The 26349-nt window shown below is 39.5% G+C and overlaps 3 protein-coding genes across 5 annotated transcripts; 1 reads left to right on the top strand and 2 right to left on the bottom strand.

Annotated features, from left to right (window-relative positions):
• Window positions 1-733: 733 nt before the first annotated feature.
• On the bottom strand, window positions 734-7503 carry Upf1 (Upf1 RNA helicase). The gene is made up of 5 exons (XM_076386984.1): window positions 7050-7503; window positions 6200-6477; window positions 5941-6096; window positions 5271-5864; window positions 734-5195 (listed from the first exon to the last, which is right to left on the bottom strand). The coding sequence occupies exons 1-5, from the start codon at window positions 7236-7238 to the stop codon at window positions 3053-3055; spliced, it is 3360 nt and encodes a 1119-aa protein (XP_076243099.1). The 5' UTR covers window positions 7239-7503; the 3' UTR covers window positions 734-3052.
• Window positions 7504-8363: 860 nt separating this feature from the next.
• On the bottom strand, window positions 8364-19869 carry Bib (MIP channel family protein big brain). Its single transcript, XM_076387000.1, has 4 exons — window positions 19560-19869; window positions 18790-18916; window positions 11662-11869; window positions 8364-11093 (listed from the first exon to the last, which is right to left on the bottom strand). Exons 1-4 carry the CDS (start codon window positions 19867-19869, stop codon window positions 9903-9905), a joined length of 1836 nt encoding a protein of 611 aa, XP_076243115.1. The 3' UTR covers window positions 8364-9902.
• Gli (carboxyl ester lipase-like protein Gli) lies at window positions 19812-26137 on the top strand. Of its 3 annotated transcripts, XM_076386985.1 has the most exons (11): window positions 19812-19910; window positions 20760-20941; window positions 21057-21160; window positions 22186-22909; window positions 23011-24169; window positions 24234-24424; window positions 24492-24678; window positions 24772-24877; window positions 24968-25163; window positions 25240-25355; window positions 25762-26137. In XM_076386985.1, exons 4-11 carry the CDS (start codon window positions 22643-22645, stop codon window positions 26135-26137), a joined length of 2598 nt encoding a protein of 865 aa, XP_076243100.1. In that variant the 5' UTR covers window positions 19812-19910; window positions 20760-20941; window positions 21057-21160; window positions 22186-22642. The 3 variants fall into 3 exon arrangements, with proteins under 3 accessions (XP_076243100.1, XP_076243102.1, XP_076243101.1); XM_076386987.1 differs by lacking the exon at window positions 19812-19910 and having other exon boundaries at window positions 20167-20941; window positions 25240-25365; window positions 25762-25896; XM_076386986.1 differs by lacking the exons at window positions 19812-19910; window positions 20760-20941; window positions 21057-21160 and adding an exon at window positions 21760-22088.
• Window positions 26138-26349: the final 212 nt, after the last annotated feature.

Genomic DNA, 26349 nt, shown 5'->3' with positions numbered 1-26349 from the left:
GTTGTTGTTTCTTTTTTTCTTTTTTTCTTCTAGACGACTAATTAATTAGTGTTTATGATTTCAATAATCTGCAGATCATACACTTTGAAAAAAGAAATATCATCAGCCGTACATTTATAATTAAATTTGCAATATTATTTTCCATAGTAATTTAATAAACAAAGTTCCTATTTTGAATTAGAATTTAAAATCTCTATTTAGATTTCATTTCTAGTCTCGTATTGACTAGTCTATCGTTTACTAAAAGTATGTCATATTAAATAATTTTTAAATATCTAGAGGAAACACGAGGCTGTGGTAATAGTATAAAAATTACATTAAGTATTATATTCTTTGGAGGTATATTAATGCTTTGCTATAAATTTTTTCCATCAATTGGTACTCCATGTGCAGTGATACAAAATTTAATTTCCGCAAAACACGTACAAACGTATAATTAATTCTTAAGAAACGTCATATATTTTTCTGATGTATTAATTATTTATTTTTATAACATATGTAAGAAAAAATGAAAAAACTATCTTTTCGTAATGTACAAATCTTTGTCTTCCCTTTCTTCGTCAATTCTATGCACATGTAACGTTAAATTTTAAGATAATTATATCAAACTTTTGTAATTTTCATTTTGTTGTTAAATAAAAGGTATTCATATCATGCATAATTTATGAGTAGTTTTACAATTTTTTAGATATACTATAGAGGTATTGTTATAAGTTAAAAATAAAACATGGAATTTTCTTCAAATTAAATTTATTGGTTCCTTAAGATTTCCACAATGATTTTTCATATTATAGTCTGCAGTTAGCGGTGCGCTGTTGGTCGGAAAGAAGAAAAGAAAATAATTTTCTTGTGTTGTAGAATATGTTGTTCCTTTGTCATTATCAATTTATTTTGCAATCAATTCAATACCGCAAGAAGCCAGCATAGCGGTGTATATGTATCAAGATTAAAAAAGAAAGAGAAAAAACGAAACGAAAGAAAATGTGTGAATAAAAATTAGTAGACAATTTTTGTTGAATACATTAGAACGAGTAAAATACCATGAACGCTAAGTTTGGGGGAGGTGGGAGGAGGGCTATTCATATCGTTATGGATAACGAATAATGCTTGAAATTGAAATAATTTTTGTTAGATCTCACAATAGTATCCGAAAGGGTGTTTTGTGATTATAATATGTAGTTAGTAATAAAAATTAATGTTCCTCATTGTTCTGGAAACATTGACTTCAATGTTTTGAATATACGTTAGCAAGCTTTCATTTTATGAATTTATGTGATCAATTTTCCTTGGCTATTTTGCCTACATTATAAAGAGAAACACAAATGTAAAATCACATTTATTCTCTCCATCGCCTCAAACTTTGTCAACCTTTGCGGTAAATAAAATATGTACATACACGCACACATATATGTATATATACGCAGCATACAATAATGTACATATACGTATATATATAAGTATGTGTATACATGTATATATGTACACACACATACATATATGTATCGATCTAAACACAAAAGATAAAAACTAATTAACACGATTGGAATTAGCCAGTAGAATTCCTTATTGGGTTAGCATAATATTATGCCAACAGCTAAGAGAAAGAATTCCTCCTTGGATCGATGACTACGTTTCAAGTGTTGACTTCACATAATTGTTAAACGATAATCCATTTGGTGACATTCAACCGATCAGATGTCCTATTGGTAAAAGTGTTCATCCTGTGTTGTTATTCAATCGTGTTCTTGCTGTTGGCATGTTGTGTGTTTTCACGTGTTAAAAGATAAGCGTTGTTGTTGCTGTTGTTACTGTTGTTACTGCTGCTGCTGTTGCTATTGTTGCTATTGCCCTTATAATTCCCAATACAGATGGTAACCAGATGGTAAAGGAGGTGTTACGAGATACCATCAATGACTTGAAAAGCTCACAAAATCTTCATGTAGACGCGTCTATCTTTTTCCTTCTTTTTTTCTTCCTTCCTTCCTTCGTTCCTTCGTTCCTTCCTTCCTTCTTTCCTTCCTTCCTTCCTTCCTTCCTTCCCCTTCCTTCCTCTCTTTCTTTCTTTTTTTCTTTCTTTCTTTCTTCCTTTATTTCTTTCTTCCTTCTTTCCTTCCTTCCTTCCTTCCTTCCTTCCTTCACGAAACCATTCAAACGCATGTGACCATTGTGATTTCTAACGAACAAGATATGTAAGTTCTACCAAACATGCGTGAAAGTTTACCCTCCGAATCTCATTCGTTACTATCTCTGACCGCTAAATCATTTTGTGTTTGAATCATTTTGTGAAGTCAAAGTGCCCTGAGGAGGAAAGTTTAAATAGGCACGTAGCACATTTCAATTATATGCCAATGCGATTTCCAATCTCGTTTTGGTTTATCGTTATCAATCCCCATGAATCTTACTTTCTTTCGCCATTGAAAAAATCTTGTGCGGTTATACGTTAGGGAAACCACATGTTGACCTTACTTGTCAAGTTTCCTGGTCGAACCACGAAGCGCAAACGTCCCATACCTTCGTTTTTTTTTTTTTTTTCATTATTATTATTATTGTTATCATTTTTGTTTTTCGTATTTTGACGTTTTTCCCTGTAATTCTAGCGTCACTCGATCCCCGCGATAAAACGGTCCGTTCACGATAAGCGCGTGTCACGGTGAAAGATGGTGGATGTGATTGTGTTGTGTCGTCTCCCAGTCTTAAACCATTTTTTCCGTCCGCTTGTCGCACATTAACTTGCATTCAGCTGGTGTTGCCATCTCATTTGTTTTCCCCGCCCAAAACGCATTTTCACATCGACGGATATTACAGGCGACGAACTCCCTTAGCTCCTGCTGCTGTTGCTTTTTTTTTTGGTATTTGTTTGTTGGTTGAAAATCCTCTTTAAACGCCGACGACTGCGTGCATAATACCGTACTCGATCGCCTCGAGCCGTTTTACCGTTTTGCGCAGTTAGTGATTTGTGGTTGGTTGGTCGAAGAAGAATTGGTCGAACGAGCCTTCAGTCGCTCCCGCGACGCTGCATAGCAATTGCGTTGCTCAGCCGTACGGTTTCGGCTCAGTATGGCTGGGAGAATTGCCCCCCGGCTTGCGACTGTCCAGATTGATAGAAACCACTTCGATCTCCCTGATAAGTAGAATCCTGTGACAACAAACCGTCCATTTGCGATTGAAATTCTCCAACAGCAAACGAATCCTGAGACAATTCCGCTTGACTTAGTCCAGGTTGTGAAAGACTGAATCCTGGTTGAGACATTCCCTGCGTTGTACCTTGAGTTAATGGTAAGCCTGGCTGACTGTACGGTTGGGTGTTCTGTTCCGTTTGACTCAATTTACCCATTCGAGGTCCCTGCTTATTCTTTGATAAAGCAGTTCCCCTACGGTTACGTTGATTCTGTCTGGCCTGCAGTGCTTGCTGGTGTTGGTTGTAGAAACGTGGTGGCACATGAGCCATATTCATAAACATCCCCACTGGTACTGGTACATTGTTCATAGCTGCTTGAGCTCTTTCTGGACTGATGTAACTAATCGTGTCATGAGTTCTACTGAATATATCCAAAGGAACATTTCTCTGATAGTAGGGATTATGGTTCTGTGTGCCATTAACTTGAGTACCAGACCGATCATAAACCGATCCTGGAATCAGAGCTTCTCTCGCATCGTACATCGAGGTAGACATAAAATGTGATCCTGGATTGGCAGCGTTAACAAGCTTTTTTGGTTTAGCAAATTGAATCATAGATTCTTTAAGATTGTTTAAAGGTCCTTCTACGAGAACTTTTTGTTCTTTATAGAAACTGAGCAGATGATTCCAAAGTGGCTGTTTAGACAAAACTTTTGGGTTGCCTACAATTATAATCCCATATTTGGCACGAGTTAAAGCAACGTTCAATCTCCTGGGATCGTTGAGAAATCCAATGCCTTGATGTTCGTTGGATCTCACACAGGACATTATTATTATATCTTTTTCTCTGCCTTGAAACGCATCAACGCTAGCAACTTCAATCTCTTGATATAGTTTCGAATGCAAAGATCCCTGATACTGCATATACTGAACTAAATAGGCTCTCTGTCCTTCGTAAGGAGTAATTACCCCAATTTGTTCAGGTTTTACCCCGCACCGTAAGAATCGAGTTGCAATCTTTTCAACATTAGACGCCTCGGTTCGATTTAGGTAAGATGTACCGCTTCCAGCGATTTCCTCTTGACCTTGCGTTACATAGAAGAACATAGGTTTGTCAGGTGCTGGCCAAGGGAAGTCAATTTTCAACAGCTTTCTTTCATCGGCGCAAACACCATTTTGTAAGGAACCTTCATAGAAAAAATTTGATGGAAAACGAGAGAGATCTGGATGCATACGATACTGTACTTCCAATCTAAAGGGTCTGATACCAAGAACGACCAATCTTTCGAACAGAGATTGCGATAAACCCGCTCTGGCTGCTTTTTTACACATAACAACTGGACCTAACTGACAGTGATCGCCAACTAGAATTAACTGTTTCGCGCCAAGAACAACTGGTACCATGCATTCGGGTTCAGTTGCTTGCATACTCTCGTCGATGAGAATCGAGTGAAATTTCAGCCTGTGTAACCTGGGATCACCTGCTCCGACACAGGTGCAACAAATCACATCAGCTGCTTCCAACAATTCTTTCTCTGCTGCTTTTTTCAACAGCCTATAACGTTTTTCATCAACGCTAGATAATTCTCCAGTTTCATCTTTGAGTTGTTGCAGTTTTTGCAGTTCTGTATTCGTTTCCATGTTTTTAATTTGATTGTGAAGAGCAAGAAAACTTACTGGTGAATCGATTGCTTCTCGTGACTTTGCACAAAGTCGTACAACTTTCAAATTCGATTTATGTATCTTCTCTGTGAGTTGGTCAACTGCTGTGTTAGAGGGAGCACATACTAGGACAGGTCCTCCATTTTGTTTGACCAACTGATACACTATCGTGGCGCTGGTTACAGTTTTTCCTGTACCAGGAGGTCCTTGAATCAAAGACAGTGGTCTTTGTACGGCATGTTTGACAGCATATACTTGAGACCGATTCAAGTCAGGTAAATTCGGAGCACTGAAATGTTTTGGAAGATGACATCGGAAGAGGACCTCTTCCACTTCGTGTCCTAATAATCTGTGATAGATGTACGCAGATACTGATGTATCATCGACAGCGAATTTCCGTAACGCTAACTGCATGCTACAAAGAAAAAATAATATTTAAAAGAAAATTAATGAAAAGGGATTTATAACAAGTTTTTTAAGAATTACCTACCGATCGAAACTCGTACTCTTCCAAATAAAATCAACTACAAAGTTACTAACACACTCCGTTGGAGCACCCGAATTATTTTTTAACTCGATTCCTACTTCTTCTCCGTAATTATCAGGAATTTTAATCACATGTCCAATACCAGACCAAGGTTTGTGAAGTTCACCCAAATAACGTAATCTCAGTTCATCCCCATGCATCAATTTCATATCACCATCAGTTTTTGCCAACATAAAATAAGCAATTGTTTTTTTATTTAAACCAACATCCCATCGAACCTCGATGTTTTCTTGAGTCTGAGATTCCTTTAAACGTTTATCATAATCGGCTTCTAACTTGACCAGTGGACCAAATATGTTTTGATATTGATATCCATCTTCGTATCGTAAAAGTACTTGCTGCGGTTCTTCGTCAACTCCGGGTTTCTCAAGATCTTGAAATGTTGCGTCAACATTATCTCTCCATAATTCTTCTAATTTATTAATTTGTTGCGCAGAAATTTGTCTAGCTCGTAGCTGCTCTTGTTCAGAAGGAATTTTCACCAACCATGCTAGAAAGCTACGGTCCTCGATCAGTGGTTTCCACTGTTCTTGATCCCTAGGAAACACAAATAACAAAGAAAATTGTACAAGTTCATGATAGATTTGGTTTTTCTTTAAACAAAGATAATTACCAATTCATGTCTTTCAAGGAACTTTGAGCCGCGCATGGCTGTCGGCAAAGTAATACAACAACGGAGTCTGCTTTTGCAGGAATAAAACCAAGAACAAAGACATTTCTAACGGCACAAGAATAACATTCCAGAACAGTTTCTCCCAGAGGACCATCTCTGTAATATGAGAAAATGATGAGTTAAAGAAATGCATCTGTAAAACGCGTAAGTAAAAGAATAAAGAAATAAGAAAAGCATTAAGAAGAGAAGGAAGTAATACCTGTGTAAGGTAACTTCTTTATGTTTAGCTCTGACAAGATGATTGATAATATGCGAGCCAGATGTGTTTCCACGTCCATTGCAAAACCATTTGCGGCAGACGTTGCACATAACAACACAGGATGCTTCATGAATTCCACAGTATTTACATGCATGTTCTGGCAAGTCACGATTGTAATAAGCTTCCTCTTCTTCTTCTTCAAATTGTAATTCAGCTAGGCTCTGTGCTGCTCCAGAAAGTTTCAAGTCCAAGGATGAACTGCCGCTTGTTCCATTCACCTAAATAGAAAGAGATAGTATCTTAATATGTTTCTTAGTGAAAATGTTTATTAATTAGTACAATTAACAAATGCTTATACTAATAGTCATACTCTATATAGCACAATTGAATAATAAAGATTATTGAATCTTTGACTGTGATAATAAATAAACAAATTAATGATTATTCTAGCTGCATTATCTTGCACAATAATGCGAAACAATGTTTTCCACACAATAGAACAACCTAACCTCAAAGTATAAGAAAAATCCTGTTGAAAAGCTGTTTTGAATATGGAAATCACATGGATTATATGAGTGGTGTTATGTTTAGCAGGAAATTGTATCATGTGTACAGCATGGAGTCCAAGGAAGAGCATCGACGATAGGAGTAACGCAAGGCGTAAACGTGCGATTCGAATAGGTCGCGTGTTGAAATTTATTGAATCATCGGAATCGGAGCGAGGTTAGGTAGTGTCCGCGTGACACGAAGAGAAAATCTCGGGTATAGAAGAAAAAGGCAAATGAAAAACGAATAATAGGTTAGAGATTGAGACGAAGGGGAAGAACATATGACGAGTGAAAAAACCAACCTGTACAGGCTGGCTGGGTTGACTTTGAGCAGCATCGTGCTGCGAGGCCTGAGTCTGGCTCGGCGATGGTAACGTAAAGTCCGTGAAGTCAAATTCGCTACCCTGCGTATCTGCGCCGATTAAATCCGCTTCCTCGGTGTCGAGGAACGTCAGAGTTTGACTACTAGGCCCGTACGCATCGACGCTCATCCTGATCTCGAACGATACTCGACGTCCTTTCTGTGCCTTGTAGATACACTCTTACCGTGACTCCGTCTCTGGTCCAAACCACTGTCGGTCACGATAATGCCGCGGTACGAGACACTCTCGAAAATCTCTCCCGCCGTATAAACCTTCGAAACAACGACCAATATATTCGATAGGCGGAGGTCTATATAACACTTGGATGAAAGAAGCTAACGGAGAATCCTACGCCATACTTCGTTTCGCGCAAGTCTCGCGCCCACCAACACCGATACGAACCGCACACTACGAACCTTTCTTCCTTTGCGCTCGTCCGCTCGTCGTGTGTTACGTCATCAGCTGATCTTCGAATACGCTCCGATAGAGAGAACGTTGGATTCCGGTACGATTTCTCCGTTCGTACATACATGCGTTCATATGGATGTACATACATACGATTCATACATATCATATAACATACGTAGAAACGGCAATTGATCCCCTTGCGACTCGATCCTCTATATGTCGATTCCCCGTCAGGTTCTTTATCGGTTAGACACGTTTTCACGAGCAGTAGGTAATATTGCAATTCGTTAGATGGCAGCACTTGCACGCTTTCAAGTCTCCATAATGAATAGTTGGCCTGACCCCCGAACTGTCCCGAGCTGTCCCGAGCCATGTGCTTGGCGCAGCTTGGCGCAGCTTGGCGCAGCTTGGCAGGAACGCGGGAAGAGACCGGTGGTATGTGATGGCGTGTGATGGCGTGTGGTGGCGTGTGGTGGTGTGTGGTGGTGTGTTGTGTCACCGTCAACGTACAAACTTCCGTTATTACGATTTACATTCAAATTACATTTCATTAACAATTTATTTTAATATTAATATTTATCAAACAAGATAATGACCAAGTCCATAATTGCAATGTAATAAACTGTAGATTTTTGAACATTCTTGTCTATTTAACCGTTGTACGTAGAAACTATCATATTCTACTTTCTCCTCTTATATTTTATGATTCACGGTATAGATGTCATGTCATTATCCATCAAGATTTAAAAGTCACCGCTTCGGTGAATTGATTAGCAATCAATTGAATATATGGATTTCGTCAATCTGGTTCAAGGATACGTTCTTTTATTAATAAGGTAAGACATGTATTTGCCAGTTTATCAATCATTTTATTGCCGGAATTGTTTCTTTGCGTACATGAATGCAACACAGGTCCTATAGCTATTGTAAGAATAATAAATACAAAGTGTAATACCTATATACAAAATGTTTGTCGTCTGAAATTCACGACTTTGAACGACATTTCCGTGTCCGCTAACAGCGTACGTAATGTAGTTCGTTACATTAATTTTTCATTAAATTACTTCATATTATCCCTACATCAAACGCATAATACATCCCTCAGACTTCGAAGTAATACCATTTTCATACGTACAGCGCATTAGTATACATTGGATCTTGATTTGCTTTCAGATCCTGTTCATCTACTCTCGTTTTGTTACTGCTGAAATCGTTTACGATGTATCTACCTACTATAGAAAGTAAAACATCGACACACGTAAGTATTTCCCAATCGTTTCTGGGTGAGTTTGTATTTTTTTCCTTTTTCTTTTTACTGATTTTGGTCTCCTTTGTTTCATTGTTACGAGGTTAGTCTCGTTAGAAAAAAGGCCGGAACTAAAAACGTGTCTAAAATCGTGAATAATAAAAAATATTCATGAAGTCAGTCTTGTTTAAACAATATACTTATCATTATTAGTTAGCTGATTGACAAAGTTGGACATACAACATATGTACACATGTAGTTTATGTAGTTTATGTAGTTAGATTCAGCGCGCAATCGGTTAGAAATTCTTCAGTTAATCGAATTATCTTGTTAAATCGGTAGAAAAAATTCGATAAGTATTTTCACATAAAAACAAACAACCTGTTGTACTGAAATCTAATTGTAAGTTGTGGATCTTGAATTGAATTTTAAAAAAGGTTTCTTCTGTGTCGTCATGGCAATATCCTTTGTTTACATACATACATATTCAACATGGCGACTAGAATCTATTACTATGCATACGAGTAAAATACAATTTTATACAATTAATTTCGATTACGCGTGATATATTTGAATTACTATCCAATCATTTCTTAATATTATTTCGTCCAACAGTGAGAATAGTTAATAATAAAATATATTGTAATATTCTCTTTCGATTCAATTTCTTGCGAAACTATTGTTATTATTAATATAAAAACGCTGGTTCGTCATGAAGCTTGACTTGCCTAATGTTTCTGAAATCCTGTAATTACGAACATACTACATTAGCTTCTAACTGGAAGCTTTTATTATCCATACACGTATCTCGTTCTCTTTACCTTATGAAATGGCACGTACTTCTATGTACATATGTATGTATGTATGTATGTATGTACACACACACATGCTTCATCCTAACCTTGTAGCCGTCGTTTTTGTCCTTTTCCTGTATGTAACTAAGTAATGCAAACGAATCCCTTTGGCATTCGTTCGAAACTCTATTCGTTTCAACCTCAATTTGTTGATTTGAATCACGAAACTGACATTGGTCATAAGATCAGTTATCGATCGACTAATAAGTCTCCTCGTTCTTGCAGCTACATCGCAGCTGCGACAATGTACAATTACCGAAAAAAGTTTCTAATGGATCCTTATAGTCAGTATTGAGGATTTGGCGAGTTTCTCTGGAAATTGTTCTGTTGGTTTTGTTGTAACGGTCCGGCAGGACTGGGTCTGCTTTGATCCCGGTATTGAGGTGGGCCTGGGGGTCCATTGGGCGGCCCAGTTGGTCCAGAAGCCCCAGGAACTTTACCATAATTTCCTCGTGTAGAACCTTGATAACTACCGTACGCAGAGTCATCGCTGCGCCTCGATATATGTCCATACATACTCTCTGGCCTCCTGGAATTAGCAGCATTCTCCGAGTTGGCAGACATGGCGCCATTCTGATTCTGCTGCTGCTGCTGCTGTTGTTGTTGTTGCTGTTGTTGTTGTTGTTGTTGTTGCTGCTGCTGCTGCTGCTGCTGCTGTTGCTGTTGTTGAAGGTGGTTCTGACCAGAAGATTGAACATTTGGCGCCGATTGCTGCTGGGAGCTTTGATTTCCTGGAGGAGGTGCTGGAGCTCTTCCGTATATACTGGAGCTTGTCGAGACACCGTATATTCCATTTTCTCGTGCACTGAGACTGGTAGAGATCCCCCTGATCCCATAGATGCTCTGAGTGCACTGTTGCAATTGGTTCTGCATGTTCTGGTTCGTACTGTTGTGGTTTTGAGAATTCTGATTCTGTCCATTCGTGCCACTTTGCTGTTGCCCCTCCCTGGAATTCTGAGTCGCCGTCTGACCTATCCTGATAGGGTAGAGACTCTGAGCGGGGACTAGTGGCCCGGGTTTAGGGATCATCAGCCCGTCCCGTGTACCGCTCGTGGATTTGGCGTAGACGCTTTGAGAACGATTCAGATTTGCTCGAGTAAGAGGTGGGGATTTGCAATAAAGTGACTTGGTTCCACCATAAATTGATTCGACGCGTTCGAGAGCGGTTGGTGGGGCACTGTAGATCGATGAGGATGCCCCAGCTACAGGTCGATAGGTCGCATAGGCGCTAGGGAATTTGGGACCAGATGGTTTGTCCAGATCATCGTAGGTGTCCTCGTCAGATCTCATCGACGAGTTGTCTCCGTCATCCATCTCGCGAGGATCTTTCGACTTCTTCGAGTTTAAAACATACTCGTGGAGTAGAGCGGCCACCGCACTTCCTGACAGTGGTCCCACCCAGTATACCCAGTGATTACTCCATCGGTTGCTGACAAATGCTGGTCCGAGAGCTCGGGCTGGATTTAAAAACGGGCTCTGTAACGTAATTCAAATCACCATTAGTCCATTAGAATAATAATAATCTCTAATTACTGAAAAACACATAAGTCGGAAGCGACAGTTTGTATTAGAGAACAAAATTCGAAATGATATACATAATTCGATGTAGGTATTTGTGAATTTTGTTCGTTTTAGATTGCATTGTACACTTGTTCCTGAGCAGGTGGGATCCAGATCGAGTTCTTTCTTTTTTTCCTTCCATCTCTCCCCTCTTTCCTTTCGCTTCCTCTCAGGCAGACTGCAGGTGCTCTTTAAAGACGCAGACGCGACTCTGATTTCGAGAGAGATGGAGAGATACTTTAGCTAGCGGTAGTACGGAATGGTATTAAAAAAAAAAAAAAAAATATGCCACATCCTTAGACGCGGCAGTAAAATATCATCGTTTTACTAAACGGGAGTTTCAATGTCATCCTTCTTGCTAGGAAAGTTTGTTCTCTTTAAAAGGAGTACGATCTTGAAATATAGTTTCTAACATATGACGGTAGGCCAGTCTTTGTGGTAGTCCAACCATTTGTAAACAAGGCTGAAAGCTGCGTAAACTTACCGAGACCAATGTTGCTGCCGTATAGGCTGCGGCTAATACTCCGGCTGGTTTCGAAGAAATCGACATTGGTACAGTTTTCGAAAATTCTGAGGTAAAGTGAGCAAGGACGATCAGCACTGAGAGTGCCAGTTCCACGAGAAGTCTTTCGATAGCTCCGCCAAGACGACCTGGAGAAGTCAGTGTTTGGGTGTGGGAAGACGTCGTTACCCTATAATAGAAAGAAAAAAACAGAACATTCGTAAAATGTTAGTGGTGGAGAAGTGGGAAGAAGGATTAGATTTCTATTATATTATCGATATAAGATTGGGACATATCGTGAGCTACGACATGACGTACGATGCTTTTCCTATTGAAGTTTACTTTATGAAGCCCTCCCTCGGATTAACTTTATCACGGTTGACGAGTTTTTATTATTATTCATTTGAATTTCTAATTTTCTGCGTTTAAAGTGAGTTTACATTTCATAAAACAGTTATACTTATACTTTGAAATTTAGAAAATTATGATCTACACTCGAATTCTTTAATGTTTAAACACCCTTCGAGTCTATTAATAAAGATACACTTGTACGTGAAATGTTGGATTACGATCCACTTGGAAGGGCCACCGATATGAAATCTAATGACCCTAAAATCTCATTGATCGCGTGCAACCGACAAAGATTTCATTCCCCTCTCAGTCAATCTAGTGTCGATGCAAATGCAAGTTTTTCTCCCCTTCTCGTGTCGAGAGGCCTCGTGATCGCGTCATGAGAGAATAAATTGATGAAATCAGAAATGCAGATCATGACCGCACAATTGGGATTAACTACGTCCGTCGTGTACATAGCTTTCTCGAGGGTGAAAACGAGGAAAAAGAGAAGCATGAGAAGCGGGTTTTTAGTCTTTTTCTTTCTTTCTTTTTCTTTCGGCAAACGACGGCGAAATTCACGTTTGTTGTTACCGATTCTTCACGTTGTCAAGTACATATGTAACGAACGAACGCAATGTTGTTGCTTGCCTAAAAATGAACGAAAATACGTAACTGATTTGTGTCTCAGCCAAAAGTTCTTTTTATATTCTTTAGCAAGTTCGAGGTCCACCCTTCCCTGACGCTGTTATTCGAAACCCCTCGTCGTCTGTCTCTCGTCCTCGGTCTACAATAAAGAATTTACGATCATTCAGGCGAGAACGATATTGGATCGCTTAATCTCGCGTTGCACTTGACTTGAAAATAGCCAGCCAGCCAGCCTGTGTGCAACCTGTGCCCCATATTTGCACGCGGGCAAGGGTGCTCCCTCCCCGAGGGGAACATGCAGCCCTATAATGCAGAATGCGTTTTAAATAAATTTCAAGTCGAAGGGCAAAGGCCAAAGTGGTGTGGGTATCAGTTTGACGAGACCTCTGTTGCATTTAACGAGCTATTGATACCTTCTTCCCCCACTAAACCGAGACCTACCCTCCCCTGAGCGCGACAGTTTCGAACACGATTCCTCTTTTCTCTCTATTCTAAATCCCCCCGTTCCCTAATTCCCCCTGTTCGTCGAGGAAAAGCGTCACATGTGATAATCGGAGGCGAGTCGAGCGGTATACACGATCCCATTATAAAGTCTTGCCCTGTGGGAAAGGTCAGATGACTGGGGTTGCGGTTAAGCCAGAAGTTTAGGTTTCATGGTCAATCGACGAGATGTGAACTGAAATCGATGACGAAAGTTTTCACGAAAGGGATGATAGGGTCAAATTAAAGAACAATTCTAGAGTGAGATAAACATTTTCGACTGACGTGTATAGTTACGAAGTTTCTACGATGTTGAGGTCTAGTTAGTCTTCGAAAAAGTTTTTTCTCTTTTCTTTGTAAGTACCGTGGTAGTTTCCTGTGCAGCGTAAATAGAAACCCAGCCATCGTGACAAAGCATAAGCATTCTTTTTTGAAAGAGCAAAGGACTAAGGCAGGTCGGGTCAGAATTCTATCCTTTGCGCACTGAATGGAAGACGTTCAAAGAAAAATGGGAACAGGAAGTTCGTATGCGCCCACGAGAATCCACTGGTGCATTTCAACCATCGCGCTTGCGATTCTACTCAATTTTCTCTTTAATTCAATTCAAGAAATTACTATCTTTTCTGTCGATTATTTATTTCGCTTCGTTTTTCTTTTCTTTTTTTCTTGATATATTTAGTAAAGGATTTTCATATCCCGAGAGACTGCGTACCTTTATCTCGTCTCGAGGGTTTATTTTAGGTTAGTAGTTTGCCCTCGCGTGTTGATTTATATATGGAGAGAAACTGCCGATGTTCGGCCGAAAATGCAGCGTGAAAGCCAGGTGAGTCAGGTAGTCGCGTAGGAACGTTTTATCCTGCTCCCTGAACAGAAATACTATTTACCGTGTTGGTCAGAAACTACGGTCAGAAACTACGGTCAGAAACTACGGTCAATACCTATATTCGATTCTATCGAACCTATATACCTCGAATCGTCATATTTGATTCTTTTAGAGGCAGCAGGGAAATAGTAAAGCTAAGTACCAACATGTGTATGAACTTATGTATATTGAAAACCAAGAGTCATTCCGTTGTCAAGACGCGCTTTGCACCTCTTCTCGTTTAGTGAAACATGTAAAAATTAATCGTCAGAATGGGACAAAAAAGCGAGAAGCATATGGCAGTTTTTGAGGGTTTCGAGAGTACTGTTTTCCTTTAAACTAAATATTTATTCATCATGCGCTGAGAATATTTACGCCTTGTGGTATTTGGGAGGAAAAATTGAATATACATTGGTGAATAGTTTTGTCAAGTGGAATTGATGGTAAAATTGCCCGTAAAAATGGTGTACAGTTGCCCGTAAGAAAAACAAGGAAGAATGCGAGATTCGAAAAGGGCGTAGCTTAAGCTGGGTTGTGCAGGATGCCAACAGATGGTTGGTAACCACGTGTCCTGAAGAATCTTGCTCTGCGCTTCTAATTGCAGCCTGAGCTCGATCAGATGTACTTTCGTCTGTTGGTGGTACAAAAACATGAATGTTTAAAGAATTTGTTGATCGAATTTATACATACCAAGAATACGAGCTCTACAAAAAAATCTCATGGTAAATGTCTACTATTTGTTAAGAAATCCTTGAAGACATCTCTAGTACGTTACAGGTAATAATTTCCAAGTAATTTCTCTTCCAACTTTGAATAGTGACTGAAGGCACAGTAGAAATAAAGAAAATAAATGAAGTTGTCGGCAGGTTTTGAGGAAGTTCCAATTTTGAAATTATTCTGGCAATTTTTCCCCTTGGCTACCTATGTATCATCCGTTCTTGGGTAACAGATTCTATAAGTTCAAGGCGGTAAACATCTGCCTGTTTCTTCGGCAGCCCCCTTCGGTCCTACTCCGACAGAAATCGTTGATGGGGCCTCTCTAAAGTCCCTTTGTAACTGCGACTTACGCGCTACGGATAGATCCGAAAAGGACCACGGAGGATTTCTTTTGTGCAACATGTGGCTGGCACGTGTTTCCCCCGATGGAAAGGCGCTGTGCACGATTTATATAGAATCTATACAGAGAAGACTCGCAACGATATTGGACCAGCTGGTTTCTCCTAACAGGTCAATAGGATCCTTTCATCCTGGAATCGTCGGAACGTATCCTGCATGAATAATCGTTTGGGTTTCGAATAAAGAGAATTCGGTGCGATATATCTAGCATTTTGGTTCTACAAACGTCTCTTCTTCGATGTTATGGATTCATTTCATATGAATTTCATTTTTCGAATTCTCATTGCAAGATGAACAGAAAATTTCAATAATTCGTAGTTTGCAACATTTCCCTTAACCAAATCCTAGACGAAGAGAAACTGAAAATCGCAGCTATTTCAAGATTTCAACAGCCTACGAATTAGCTCTGAGAGAAATTCCAAAGAAACGGAAATGATTTCTGTCGTTCAGGTCATTCAGGGTCCTCTAAAGGCGGCTTAAGATTCCAATATCGAGGGTTTTCAGAGAAAATCTTGCAATATTGCGTATGAACTACTAGAGAGTCCCTCTCTGCTGACTGTACCTTTAAGAATACGACGACGTTTAGAGGTTAGTAGTAGGAGTAACAAATTAATTTCAAAACAAATTTAAATTATTCGAAGAATAGTGAATTCTGAAATGAAATTCAAAGAATCTTCTAGAATGGAAGAGTTGTGTGTAAGCGAGAAAAATCGTTCGGTTCATATATCTGACTAGAGAAAGCAGCAGAGATTGTTGGATAGTTCGAGAGGGGCAGGAAACGCGAGGCGAGGCTGGACATCCGGTTCGCCACGCGCGCTGCGTGTGTCTTGCTTGACGTCACAACACACCTGCTTCCTCACAGCTGTTTCCTCGGCTTCGTGGTGGCAACATTCCCTTGACAAATAGGTTTATACCTCCTTGGGATGTTGTTGTTGCCCACTATACATACGTTAAGCTCCATAAAAAATCTCAGATTCATCCATTGAATATTGAGAATCTCATTCGAGATTCTAGTAATCGTCTACTTATTGTGAGTAAGTATAGTGATATCAGTTGAAATTTTGTAACATTTCTCATTCCAGTGATCATTCAAAGTAACCACTACTCTATAGAAAAGGTCCAATATATTGTCATCTGTACAAGATCACCGCGAGGGTAAATGGAAAAGTTGTGTAGGCAGGCGATGATAGTAAATCCTTCATGGATAGTTAGACTCGCGGTTCTCATTTGACGATTTATCGGCTCGCCACTTTTCCCTTGATTTTTTCCATTCCTTTTCATTCATATTGTCTGAGATGGGTTCCGAGTGTCGCACTGGGAGCAAACGACCCCACGAACGCGAGAGGATACTGTGTTTTACAAACGCCACTGTCGATCCAGTTGTAACAGATGCAAGAATATGTGCCCGTTCTCCCGTTCTCCCATTCTCCCATTCTCCCCTTCCTCCCTTCGCCAGGCGTCCATTTCTTTCCCTCCGATTCTTCCATGAATTTTTTCATCCCGGGGTTGTCTAGGATCCCCAGAGACGCTATTGGAAGGGATGACGAGCACGACCGGATAACTAGAGTATTGTTCGATTATTATTTTGGTACATATCGCGCACTTGTCGCCTCTTTGTGCGGTCATATGGTGGTCAGAGGGTGGTTTCGTTAGCGATGACGAGTCTGTCGCCAAATTTGATCGTGAGAAACGCCAAAAGACCCCGAAAAGAGCTATGGATTGTTTAACCTTCTATTTACTCTGAATAACTTTACCATTATTGTGCCTATACGTATCGAAATATCTTATATGTATTTCAATAGTTGCTGCTTATGTGATTATATCTACACATAGTTATTCGAAAAAAATGTGGTTTGTCTAGATATATTCGAACAAACCGATTTCAACGAAGAATAGTTATTAAAATTTTCAGACTCGTTTGGTATCCATTTACTAAAATAATAATCATCCCCAAGCCACATCTATTTCGTTATTTCCTTTTCTATATAGGTAGAATGTCGTAAAATTTTCCAAGCTAATCCAAACCGTAACGAAAGCGTAATAACCTTCCATTTTTTTCTCTCATTGTTAGTCGGGGAGTGTCGATTCGATGAGTGTATTCGGTGCGTCACGACCTTCATGGACAAAATCAGAGGGTCGGGAAATTTAACCTGCCTGAACCTGTGACCTTCGTGTGCAGGTTGCACAATTGGCGAGCAGGGATCGCATCTACATAACTAACATCGTTTGGTGAAGTCTGGAATCGCTTGAATTCTGGAGAAGATTCTGATATTTGGGAAAAAAGCCTATGATCGACTGTGACGGCACGCAAGTCACTTTCCTTGCGGCGCGCAGCGCACAAGTGGTTGAAGCCGTTGAAGAAACAGAGAGAAAGGAAGGACAATGATCCTCGGGGAACATCTGCTCTCTCTGGGGCCACCGGATCGTCAGCGTGTCCTCCTTCAATGAGCCGATATCGCATCGTGAAACTTGTCCCACCTCGCCGCCACGCATAGGCATTCATTATCCCCGTCTCTTGGCTGCACGCCTGTGTACCTTTTTCCGCGGCTCGATCTTTTTTGGTCCACGAGAAACATCTGCGGCAGCTGCGAAGCGGTTGGCCCAGAGGAACACGAGGAACGCGAGGCAGGTGCTCGTCCCTTCTCCTTACAACCTTTTCTACCTCCCTCCTGTCACCCTCTCTGTTCCTGCCAATTACGCGTGCCTCTTTCTGCCTCCTCCGTTCTCGCCCCCTCGCCGCCTTTGGCCCTCCTCATTCTTTTCTCGCGTCATCTCCCGCGCAACTCCTTACGATCCCCATCTTCCTCCAGATATTCTACAATGCATTAAACATTTTCTGATTGTAAATTCTTCGGATGTTAGATGTTACGTTTTCTCCGTTTATTTCAGGTTGCACTTTAATACGCATTGGATGGTACGCATCCAAAATCAGAAAGGGCCAGCTTCTTTTATTCATTTTTTTTTTTTTCGATCTTGTTGTAAGGTCGTGAGCACGTGCATCGTGCCTCGCAGCCTCAAGCGATCTCTCGAGGTTCCGAATGGTCAAGCGATTTCCGTTAAATCGTATTTGATCATCTAATAAATTTCCTACCACGGAATTACAGACTATTGCAAATTCAAAATATAATAACGAAACGCAGACGGACGTGTGTTTACGCGAAAGATACTAATAAGACGTGGGCTGTACGTACACATAAATCTGGAAGTAACGTATATCGCCCCTGATAAAATTTCAATCAATATAGAATTCGTTGTCTCTCGAAACCTTTAGAACGAACTTTTCACGGAATATCAGAAAATTAGCTAAACAGCCTACACGCTGAACAGAAAGATACGTCAATGATTTCGATTGAAAGTTTCTTCTTAGTTTTATAACTACGTAATTTTCGAATATTTACATTTTTCAATTCCCAGTGAATGAGTGTTCATCTCGCAATTGTATCTCTCAATTTTAACATCAGAAGCAGATAGCACTACAGTTTTAGGGGCTCTGTCACAAGGCCTTCTGGGATTCCATATCAAGCAGCTGCCCTTTTCGGCTTACCTATCTAACTTTTTTCTACATTAAATATCCTCTGTGTGCTTTAACAACTTCAAGCCTCCCCTTCCCAGCTTAAATGCAAACATTTCATTCCTCGTTCTTCAGATGATTTCGAATTTGTTGTATCACTTACCCATAAAGCATCGCCGCACCAGCTATACCACCTCCACACTGCGCGGCAATGTAGAGAGCTGCTCGTAGTAAAGAGATTCGTCTACACAGAGCGAAAGATACTGACACAGCTGGATTCACGTGGCCACCTGCGCACCAAGCGTTTCGTTATTTTATTACTTTCGTTGTTTAAGTGACGGAAAATTAAAATATCAATGCAGAAATGTAAATACTCATGAAAGAAGCTAATTATATTATTATAAGTGAATTGTTTTCGAATTTCTTTGTTTCAGTATCGTCGAAGACCAGTGTTAGGATCAAGCCACTGTCGTTGTTAAGCTATTAAATCGCATTCCTGACGAGGATCGTAACTGAATCCGTATGTAGACACACAGACGCGTGTTCCATTCATTTATTTGTTGAATATACATTCGCAGAGGGAGAAAAATAAATGCGAGTATGGATCGTACACAAGACGATAACAGAAGTTTGAAAGAAAGTGCCTTTTCTACGCGTCGATGTGAATGCTCGTATATACATTACGGCAGACGCCTGGTGATCTATATTTTCATCCGTCGTAATTGGATAACTGGTCAATCGAGAGAGAAACTGTGATGGCTGACCATAGAACGATGGTCTCTGCGGAGAGATCTTTGCATCGTTCTGCGATTAAACAATTATACAAATACCTAACAATCTTGTATGGGTGAGCTGACTTTTTTGTACGATTACACAGTATAAGGAAAACTTCTTGTACTTCGATTTCAAACACAGCTAGACTGAAAGTCTTACCGCTAATGTGACCGAAGATCAAAGAGATTGCGGCGATCCCGAAGCCAGAGGCCACAGCAGTAGCGAGGACAGTCAAGCCGCTTCCGGAAACTGCGGAAGATGCTGCAGCACCCGATACGACCAAGCTGAAGATAAAAGTGGCAAAGCATTCGACTGCCACCGCTCTCCACAACTCCAAACTTCGCGCTTCGATCGACATCGGTGCCTTTCTCTCCGATAAATCCACGTTGTTTTCTTTCAGGGCAGAGATCCTCGTGAGCAGGGTCACGATGTGAGCGTCCAATTCGCGCGACAGAGTCTCAGTAGTCATCTTTCTTCTATTGATATTTACGCGTCACTTAAAGAACAAAGGTGATTTTCAGTATGTGCCCTTTAATGTTTTTTTCATCTAGGCCATTCTCCTGGATTTATCACTGCCGGATAACGTCTCTTGACACTGAATCTAATTTATTCTTACACTGTTCAGAAGATGAAAATGTCTGAACGCGTGGAACGAACATGGATCGGCATGGAAATAACGAAAGAGAACCCAAACAACCGATGTTGTCGGAAAGGCAACGCGTACTCGAATGACAAGCTGATCCTCGAACAGAACAAGTGGGCTCCAAAACGTGCGAGAGCGCCTCCACCGCCACACCGCCCCCACTCTTCGACCACTGCCGGTGCATCTGTGCCGCGCCGTACTGCCATGCCTATATTTCAATACATACACGAGTTCCCTGACTCTAGTGGGATTACATATCAATGAAAAAAATTCATATTTTCTATGCTAATTACAATTTTCTGTTAATATTTTCGATACCTTAAATGAATTACAACACAATGAATACGATGAATAATGATGAAGATTACAATGACATTATTACAGTTGCGACATGTCTTATTCCCACGAGTTCAAAGACTAAATGCTCAAGTTCCCACAAAACAGGGATGTACGCACGACGGAATACGAACAACGAGTATAATAGGGTCCATTTAAATTAACTTGGCGCGAACGACCAATGTGAATTAACTCTTGCGTTTAGAAAATTTGCGTTCCTCTTTAATGTGCGAATAACTAGTATTTTATAACACCGGCGGCCAAACTCTGTCGTGTCAGGAGCCATATTTCGCCTATCAGAGATACACAAGTCACAACCTCTCTATTCTAAGTAATGCTATTTTGTACAAATTAGTATAACCTACTATTAATTCTTATAGGTACACTTTACAGCAAAATTACTCTATCACCAAGTTTGGGCCGAAAAATGGTCGATCTTTGATCTATCGTAAATTTGCGAAAAAAAACGTGCAACAGTGAGCTTGGGCTCATTTTACAGTTAGAACAGCAGCAAATTAGATTGCCTAAAGCTAAAAACATGCGTTATGCTACAACAACAAAGGTATTTACAATTTTTTTTTCTATAATGCAAGTTCAATTTTAGCGTTGAATCAAAATGGGTTCACACTTTAGAAAAGGAGTCTCGTATCTTATTACTACTCTGCTTCAATTCCCAGAAGTTGACCCCACTGCTTCAAGCGTGACTGTTCCACAAGGATAGCGCAATAGGACCGACATAATTAAAGTCAGCCAGCTTTTTATCCGACATGTAAGCATGCGTGTAAGTAAAGTCGAATGGAGAACCATGATAAATACAGCAATTACCGTAAATTGAAGAACTCGACGGTCGACGGATCAACAACTTTTACTTTCATTTGTTGCTAGTAGCTGCAAAGAAATTCCTTGCTCAACTATGTCTTCTTCTTAAAAGTACCTTTATGCATGTATAATACAAAAAAGGGTGAAGAGGCATTAATGAAACGGGATGATAGTTTGTTACATCCGCTAAGTATACACACATATAATTATTAAAGTGCTTGTATCGACGAACGAGGAATTAAAGCGGCAATAAATAATCGCGATGAGAAACACTGATCTAATCTTTCTCAGGTAGAATCAGTTCAAGATAAGCCTAGCCGTAGCACGAGCCACTGATATATACGGTGTCCTATGAATCTTGATACTAGGACAGAGACCGACTCTTCATTAAAAAAGACTACATCCACTCTACAGAACATTACTTTTTTCTTTAGAATATTAAGGTCGTTCCTGAAAATGTTTGAATGCATGAAGTTTGAAAATGTTTAGGAATGCATATGGCTTTGAGCTTTATCGAGCTTAACTTACAAAGACATCCTGTATAATTATATCACGCAACGATTCATCCGTCCACGCTAAGTCAGTTCGACTATCACAAGATACATACTCGTAGATCACGCTACTCGATCATTCTAGCAAGTACATATATTTATTAACGCGTGGGCGACCGATTGTAACCTAGGTATATTTGCACGCCAGTCTACCGTTATCCTTCAGTGGCCTCGTGGAGACGAGTTCAGTAACATTTGTCTGTTAATACGTCTTATCGTTACATTACCTTTTGATCGATTGTTGATCGGGCACAGTTACGATTCTTTACGTTACGTTACATTACATTTATGTTGAATTCCAAAACGCTCTATCCAGTGATCCGTGTATCATGAATTTTGGTAGTACTAACTAATTTGATCATGCTTTCCTTCTGAGAAGGAAATTACAGCATTATTGGAAAATATGAGGAACAACTAAAGATTGTTGCTGCCGTAGGTATGATTGGGAAATTGACTTCCTGTTGGCGAGTGATTCTAAATAGCGGGAGAATCGATGGTTTTCAAATGTGATTGAATGTGACGGGTTAAATGGTGTTGGCCCATGTGCGTGACTTTTATGGTCTGCCTCGATTTCGTAAATACACGTGTGTGTTAAAATCGTACTGGAGTTTTGCTGCGCGACACGTTCTCGTTTTGCGAGAGAAGAAAGTACCTTCTACTTTCCGCTGTCTTTCTTACGGTTATCCGTTCTCAATGAACATACGTATGTACTTACGTTCACGCGAGGTTTTACTTTCGTAGCGGCTTTCGCTTTTCTTCGCATTCGTCGTGTTGAGAGTTTCCTGGAAGAGACGGAGGTTCTTGCTTTTACTTGCTTCATTCTAGAGTTGTGTTACGAACATCTACGCACACACACACGATCATAGACCACACCTGACTTCGTTTGTGGTAAGATGGCCGCGTATGGGCTGTGCCCGTCGTTCGGTCGCGTCTCTTTTCTTTTGTGTTTCTTCACGATTGTAGTGTTGTGTCAGGAACAAATATCGCCTAGTAGCCGATACTTTAGCCGCGATGGTGTATATGTGCCACCAAACGAGCATGATCATCGAACCGACACTTATATTTACAAAGATAGGAGGTATGGGTATCGTCCCAGTTACCTGGACCCTGTTTACAGAGAACCCGCTAAAGTTGCTTCGGAGGATCGATATCCTTATGAGGTAAGTCTAAATAAATGGCTAATGTGAACTTGTTTTGCATTAAGGTTTACCTAATTTTTTCCAAAAATATATTATAAATTATTTATAATGTTTTCTGTAAGGATACAACTTCGAGACTTCCTTTACCAGGAGTATTGGGTGGCTGGCGAGAAGATCTTCAAGGAAGAGAGCGCCCTGATTCTAAAACTTTAGGCAGGGATGTCACTGTTACCACATCTTATGGCCAAGTACAAGGATTTAAAGTTTATCTGTACGACGATCCACGTATAAGACATAAACAATGGAACTTATCAGTTGAAAGATCTACAAAGAATGTTAATGTATTTCTGGGTATTCCCTATGCTATGCCACCTATAAGGGAAGGTCGTTTTAAGCCCCCTAGACCTCATAAAGGTTGGCAATTGTTACAAGCTGTGGATTGGGGACCAGCATGTCCTCAACCTAGTGCATATACTGGTGTCACGAAAGGAGTTCGAGATGTAAATGAAGATTGTTTGTATTTGAATATTTTTACACCGTCAATTGGTTCTGGACTGGCTCAGCCATATGCAGTTATGTTTTATATACATGGTGGAGAATTCACTCATGGAGCTAGTAATTTGTTTCCTGCTCATATGCTGTCTGCATTTTATAACGTTGTTGTCGTATCCATTAATTATCGATTAGGAGCACTAGGATTCTTGAGCACAGGAGATGAAAACAGTCCTGGAAATTATGGAATTTTAGACCAAGCTATGGCATTACGATGGGTTTATGATAATATTAGGGCTTTTAATGGTAATCCTGATGCAATAACACTTTTTGGACCTGGTGCTGGTGCAGCAAGTGCTGGATTATTAATGGTTGCACCTAGAACTAGAGAAATGGTATCAAAAGTAATAGCCCAATCAGGTTCTGCATTGGCAGATTGGGCAGTTATAATAGATAAATACAGAGCACAGAACACATCCAGGGTATATGCAGAAATGCTTGGCTGCAGTATAGAAAGTAGTTGGAAATTAATCCAGTGTTTGAAAGATGGCAGAACCTTTCTTGAATTGGGTAATTCTGAACTAAAACCACACGTTGGAACGTTTCCATGGGCACCAGTATTAGATATCAATTTTACTGTACCAAGTGATAATTGGTATGAAGATTGGAGAGAATCAGATTGGCGTTTCTTTCTGGAAACACCAGAAGAAAGTATTAAGAATTACAGATTTAAACATAATTTGGCTTACATGACTGGTGTAACTACGCAAGAAGCAGCATATATTATATGTATGTAATTTGTCATTTACTATATAACATTTATACTACTGCAGATACCTTTTTTATTTCATAGACAACAATGCAACATTGAGAAGGAGTGAGTATATAATAGATCCAGAAACATTTGACCAAAAAGTCTGGGAATTAATTCTTCAATACAATTACACCCTTAATCCCCAGGGTGTTTATGAAGCTATAAAATACATGTATACATACTGGCCAGATCCCAAAAATGTTACACACATTCGCGATCAGTATATCAATGTGAGTTCCGTAAATTATAGTTTTGATTGCATATTTTCATAAAGATAACACTACATTATCTTTTTAGTTATTATCCGATTTCCATTATGTGGCTCCTTTTGACAAAATTACAAAACTGCTGGTAGAAAAACATGTGCCCACTTATTTATATGTGTTAAATACAACTATAGAAGCATTAAGATTGCCACATTGGCGGAGAGTACCCCATGATATTGAACTTCTTTGGCTGTCAGGGGCACCTTTCATGGATATTGGTAAATATTTATATTTATAATATAAATATAGTTATATTTATATTAAAATTTGTATGTAAAATATATAATTGCAATGTGAAATTGTTATTTTAGAATTCTTTCCTCAGAAATGGAAATTAAAGCGAGACATGTGGACAGACAACGATCGTAATATGAGTCATTTTTTTATGGAAGCGTATGCAAACTTTGCAAAGTACGGGTATGTTTATCAAAAATTTGACATTCATTTTCAATTTTATTCTGCGTAGAACAGGTTGTTGCATCTTTTTATTTTTCTTTTTGCTTGTAGAAATCCTACACCTTCACAAATTTTGGGATTACACTTCGATGTTGCCAAACCTGGGCAACTACGGTATTTGAATATTAATACTACTTTCAATAGTTCAATCTTATTGAACTATCGACAAACTGAAAGTGCGTTCTGGTCTGTTTATTTGCCAACTGTTATCGGTCGTCTGGTACCCACATATCCTCCTGTTACTGAAGTAAGGGACTCACATGCATTTTATTAATTTGTAAGCTTAGAATTCCTTTACTTATTTTACCTCATATGCTTGACAGTATTGGTGGGAACCGAAACAACCCCTACAAATTGCCTTTTGGTCAGTCTCTGTGGCTTGTTTGTTGTTGATAGTACTTTCGGTAGTGTGCTGTATGCTTTGGCGTAATGCCAAAAGGTAAGAAAAGGTAAACAGAACCAAACCCATATGAGTGCATTGTATAATTTTATAGTGTCTACTATATCTGACTCTGGTGCATGGGGGTGTGGTTCTGGTTTTATAATTAAAACATAAAAAGTGTTTTTGGTGATAATGGGTCTCTAACGTGTTATCATATCATTAAAATAACAACTCTATGTTAAATTAATTTTATTTCTACAATTTAATTGGTGCAGCGAAACGAAGGCTGCAAACTTTTATGCAGGTAACTTCAGTCATTTTGATGCACGACATATAATTACATATATGTATATCTTATAGCACTGCTTTTAAATTTGAGCACCATGCCTTGTTCATTTTAAAGTACACAATTCGATTTAGTTGAAGGAAGATTCTTCATTGATTTTTGTATTTTCACTTTCAGACAATCTGATCACTATTATAGCGGAGACATCCTCATGGTACGAGACGATGAGCCATCGGAGGGAATCGAGAATTTAACTCGTACCTCCAAAGAGAACGTCTACGAATATCGAGATGCGCCACCAGTTAGATCCCGAATGCCACGACAAAACGAAGTAAAGTTACAAGAACGATTAGCTCACAATAGAAAGTTTAGTTCAACCCCATCCCTCAGAAGTAATTCTAATCTGTCGCTGAAGGACATGCGTTCCGAAGGATTTGTTACCAGTTCACCAAACGGTCATCCTAAGTTAAGCAAAGCGATGAGTCAGTCTTCGTTATCTAAAAGTAAAAGCAAGACACAGCTGGTTCAAGGTGTTCCACAAACAGCTGTGTAATGCTCTTTATTCTCTATATATCTATCTATCTATATATATTCTTTTGTTGACAAAAATACAATCTCAGAAGATTCCTAACATATCAAAAATTTAGTCAATGAGTCGAAAAATGAACAGAAAAATACTTCGCATAGACTTTTATATGTACAAGGTGTTTTTTTTATGACGTAGATAAGAAGTATTATAATGATGAATTTTTAAACCTATTAAAA

Source organism: Calliopsis andreniformis, chromosome 10 (assembly GCF_051401765.1).
Source record: "Calliopsis andreniformis isolate RMS-2024a chromosome 10, iyCalAndr_principal, whole genome shotgun sequence".
Lineage (NCBI taxonomy): Eukaryota > Metazoa > Arthropoda > Insecta > Hymenoptera > Andrenidae > Calliopsis > Calliopsis andreniformis.
Note: the sequence above shows the minus strand (reverse complement) of the source record. Positions and strands in the feature narration are given on the sequence as shown.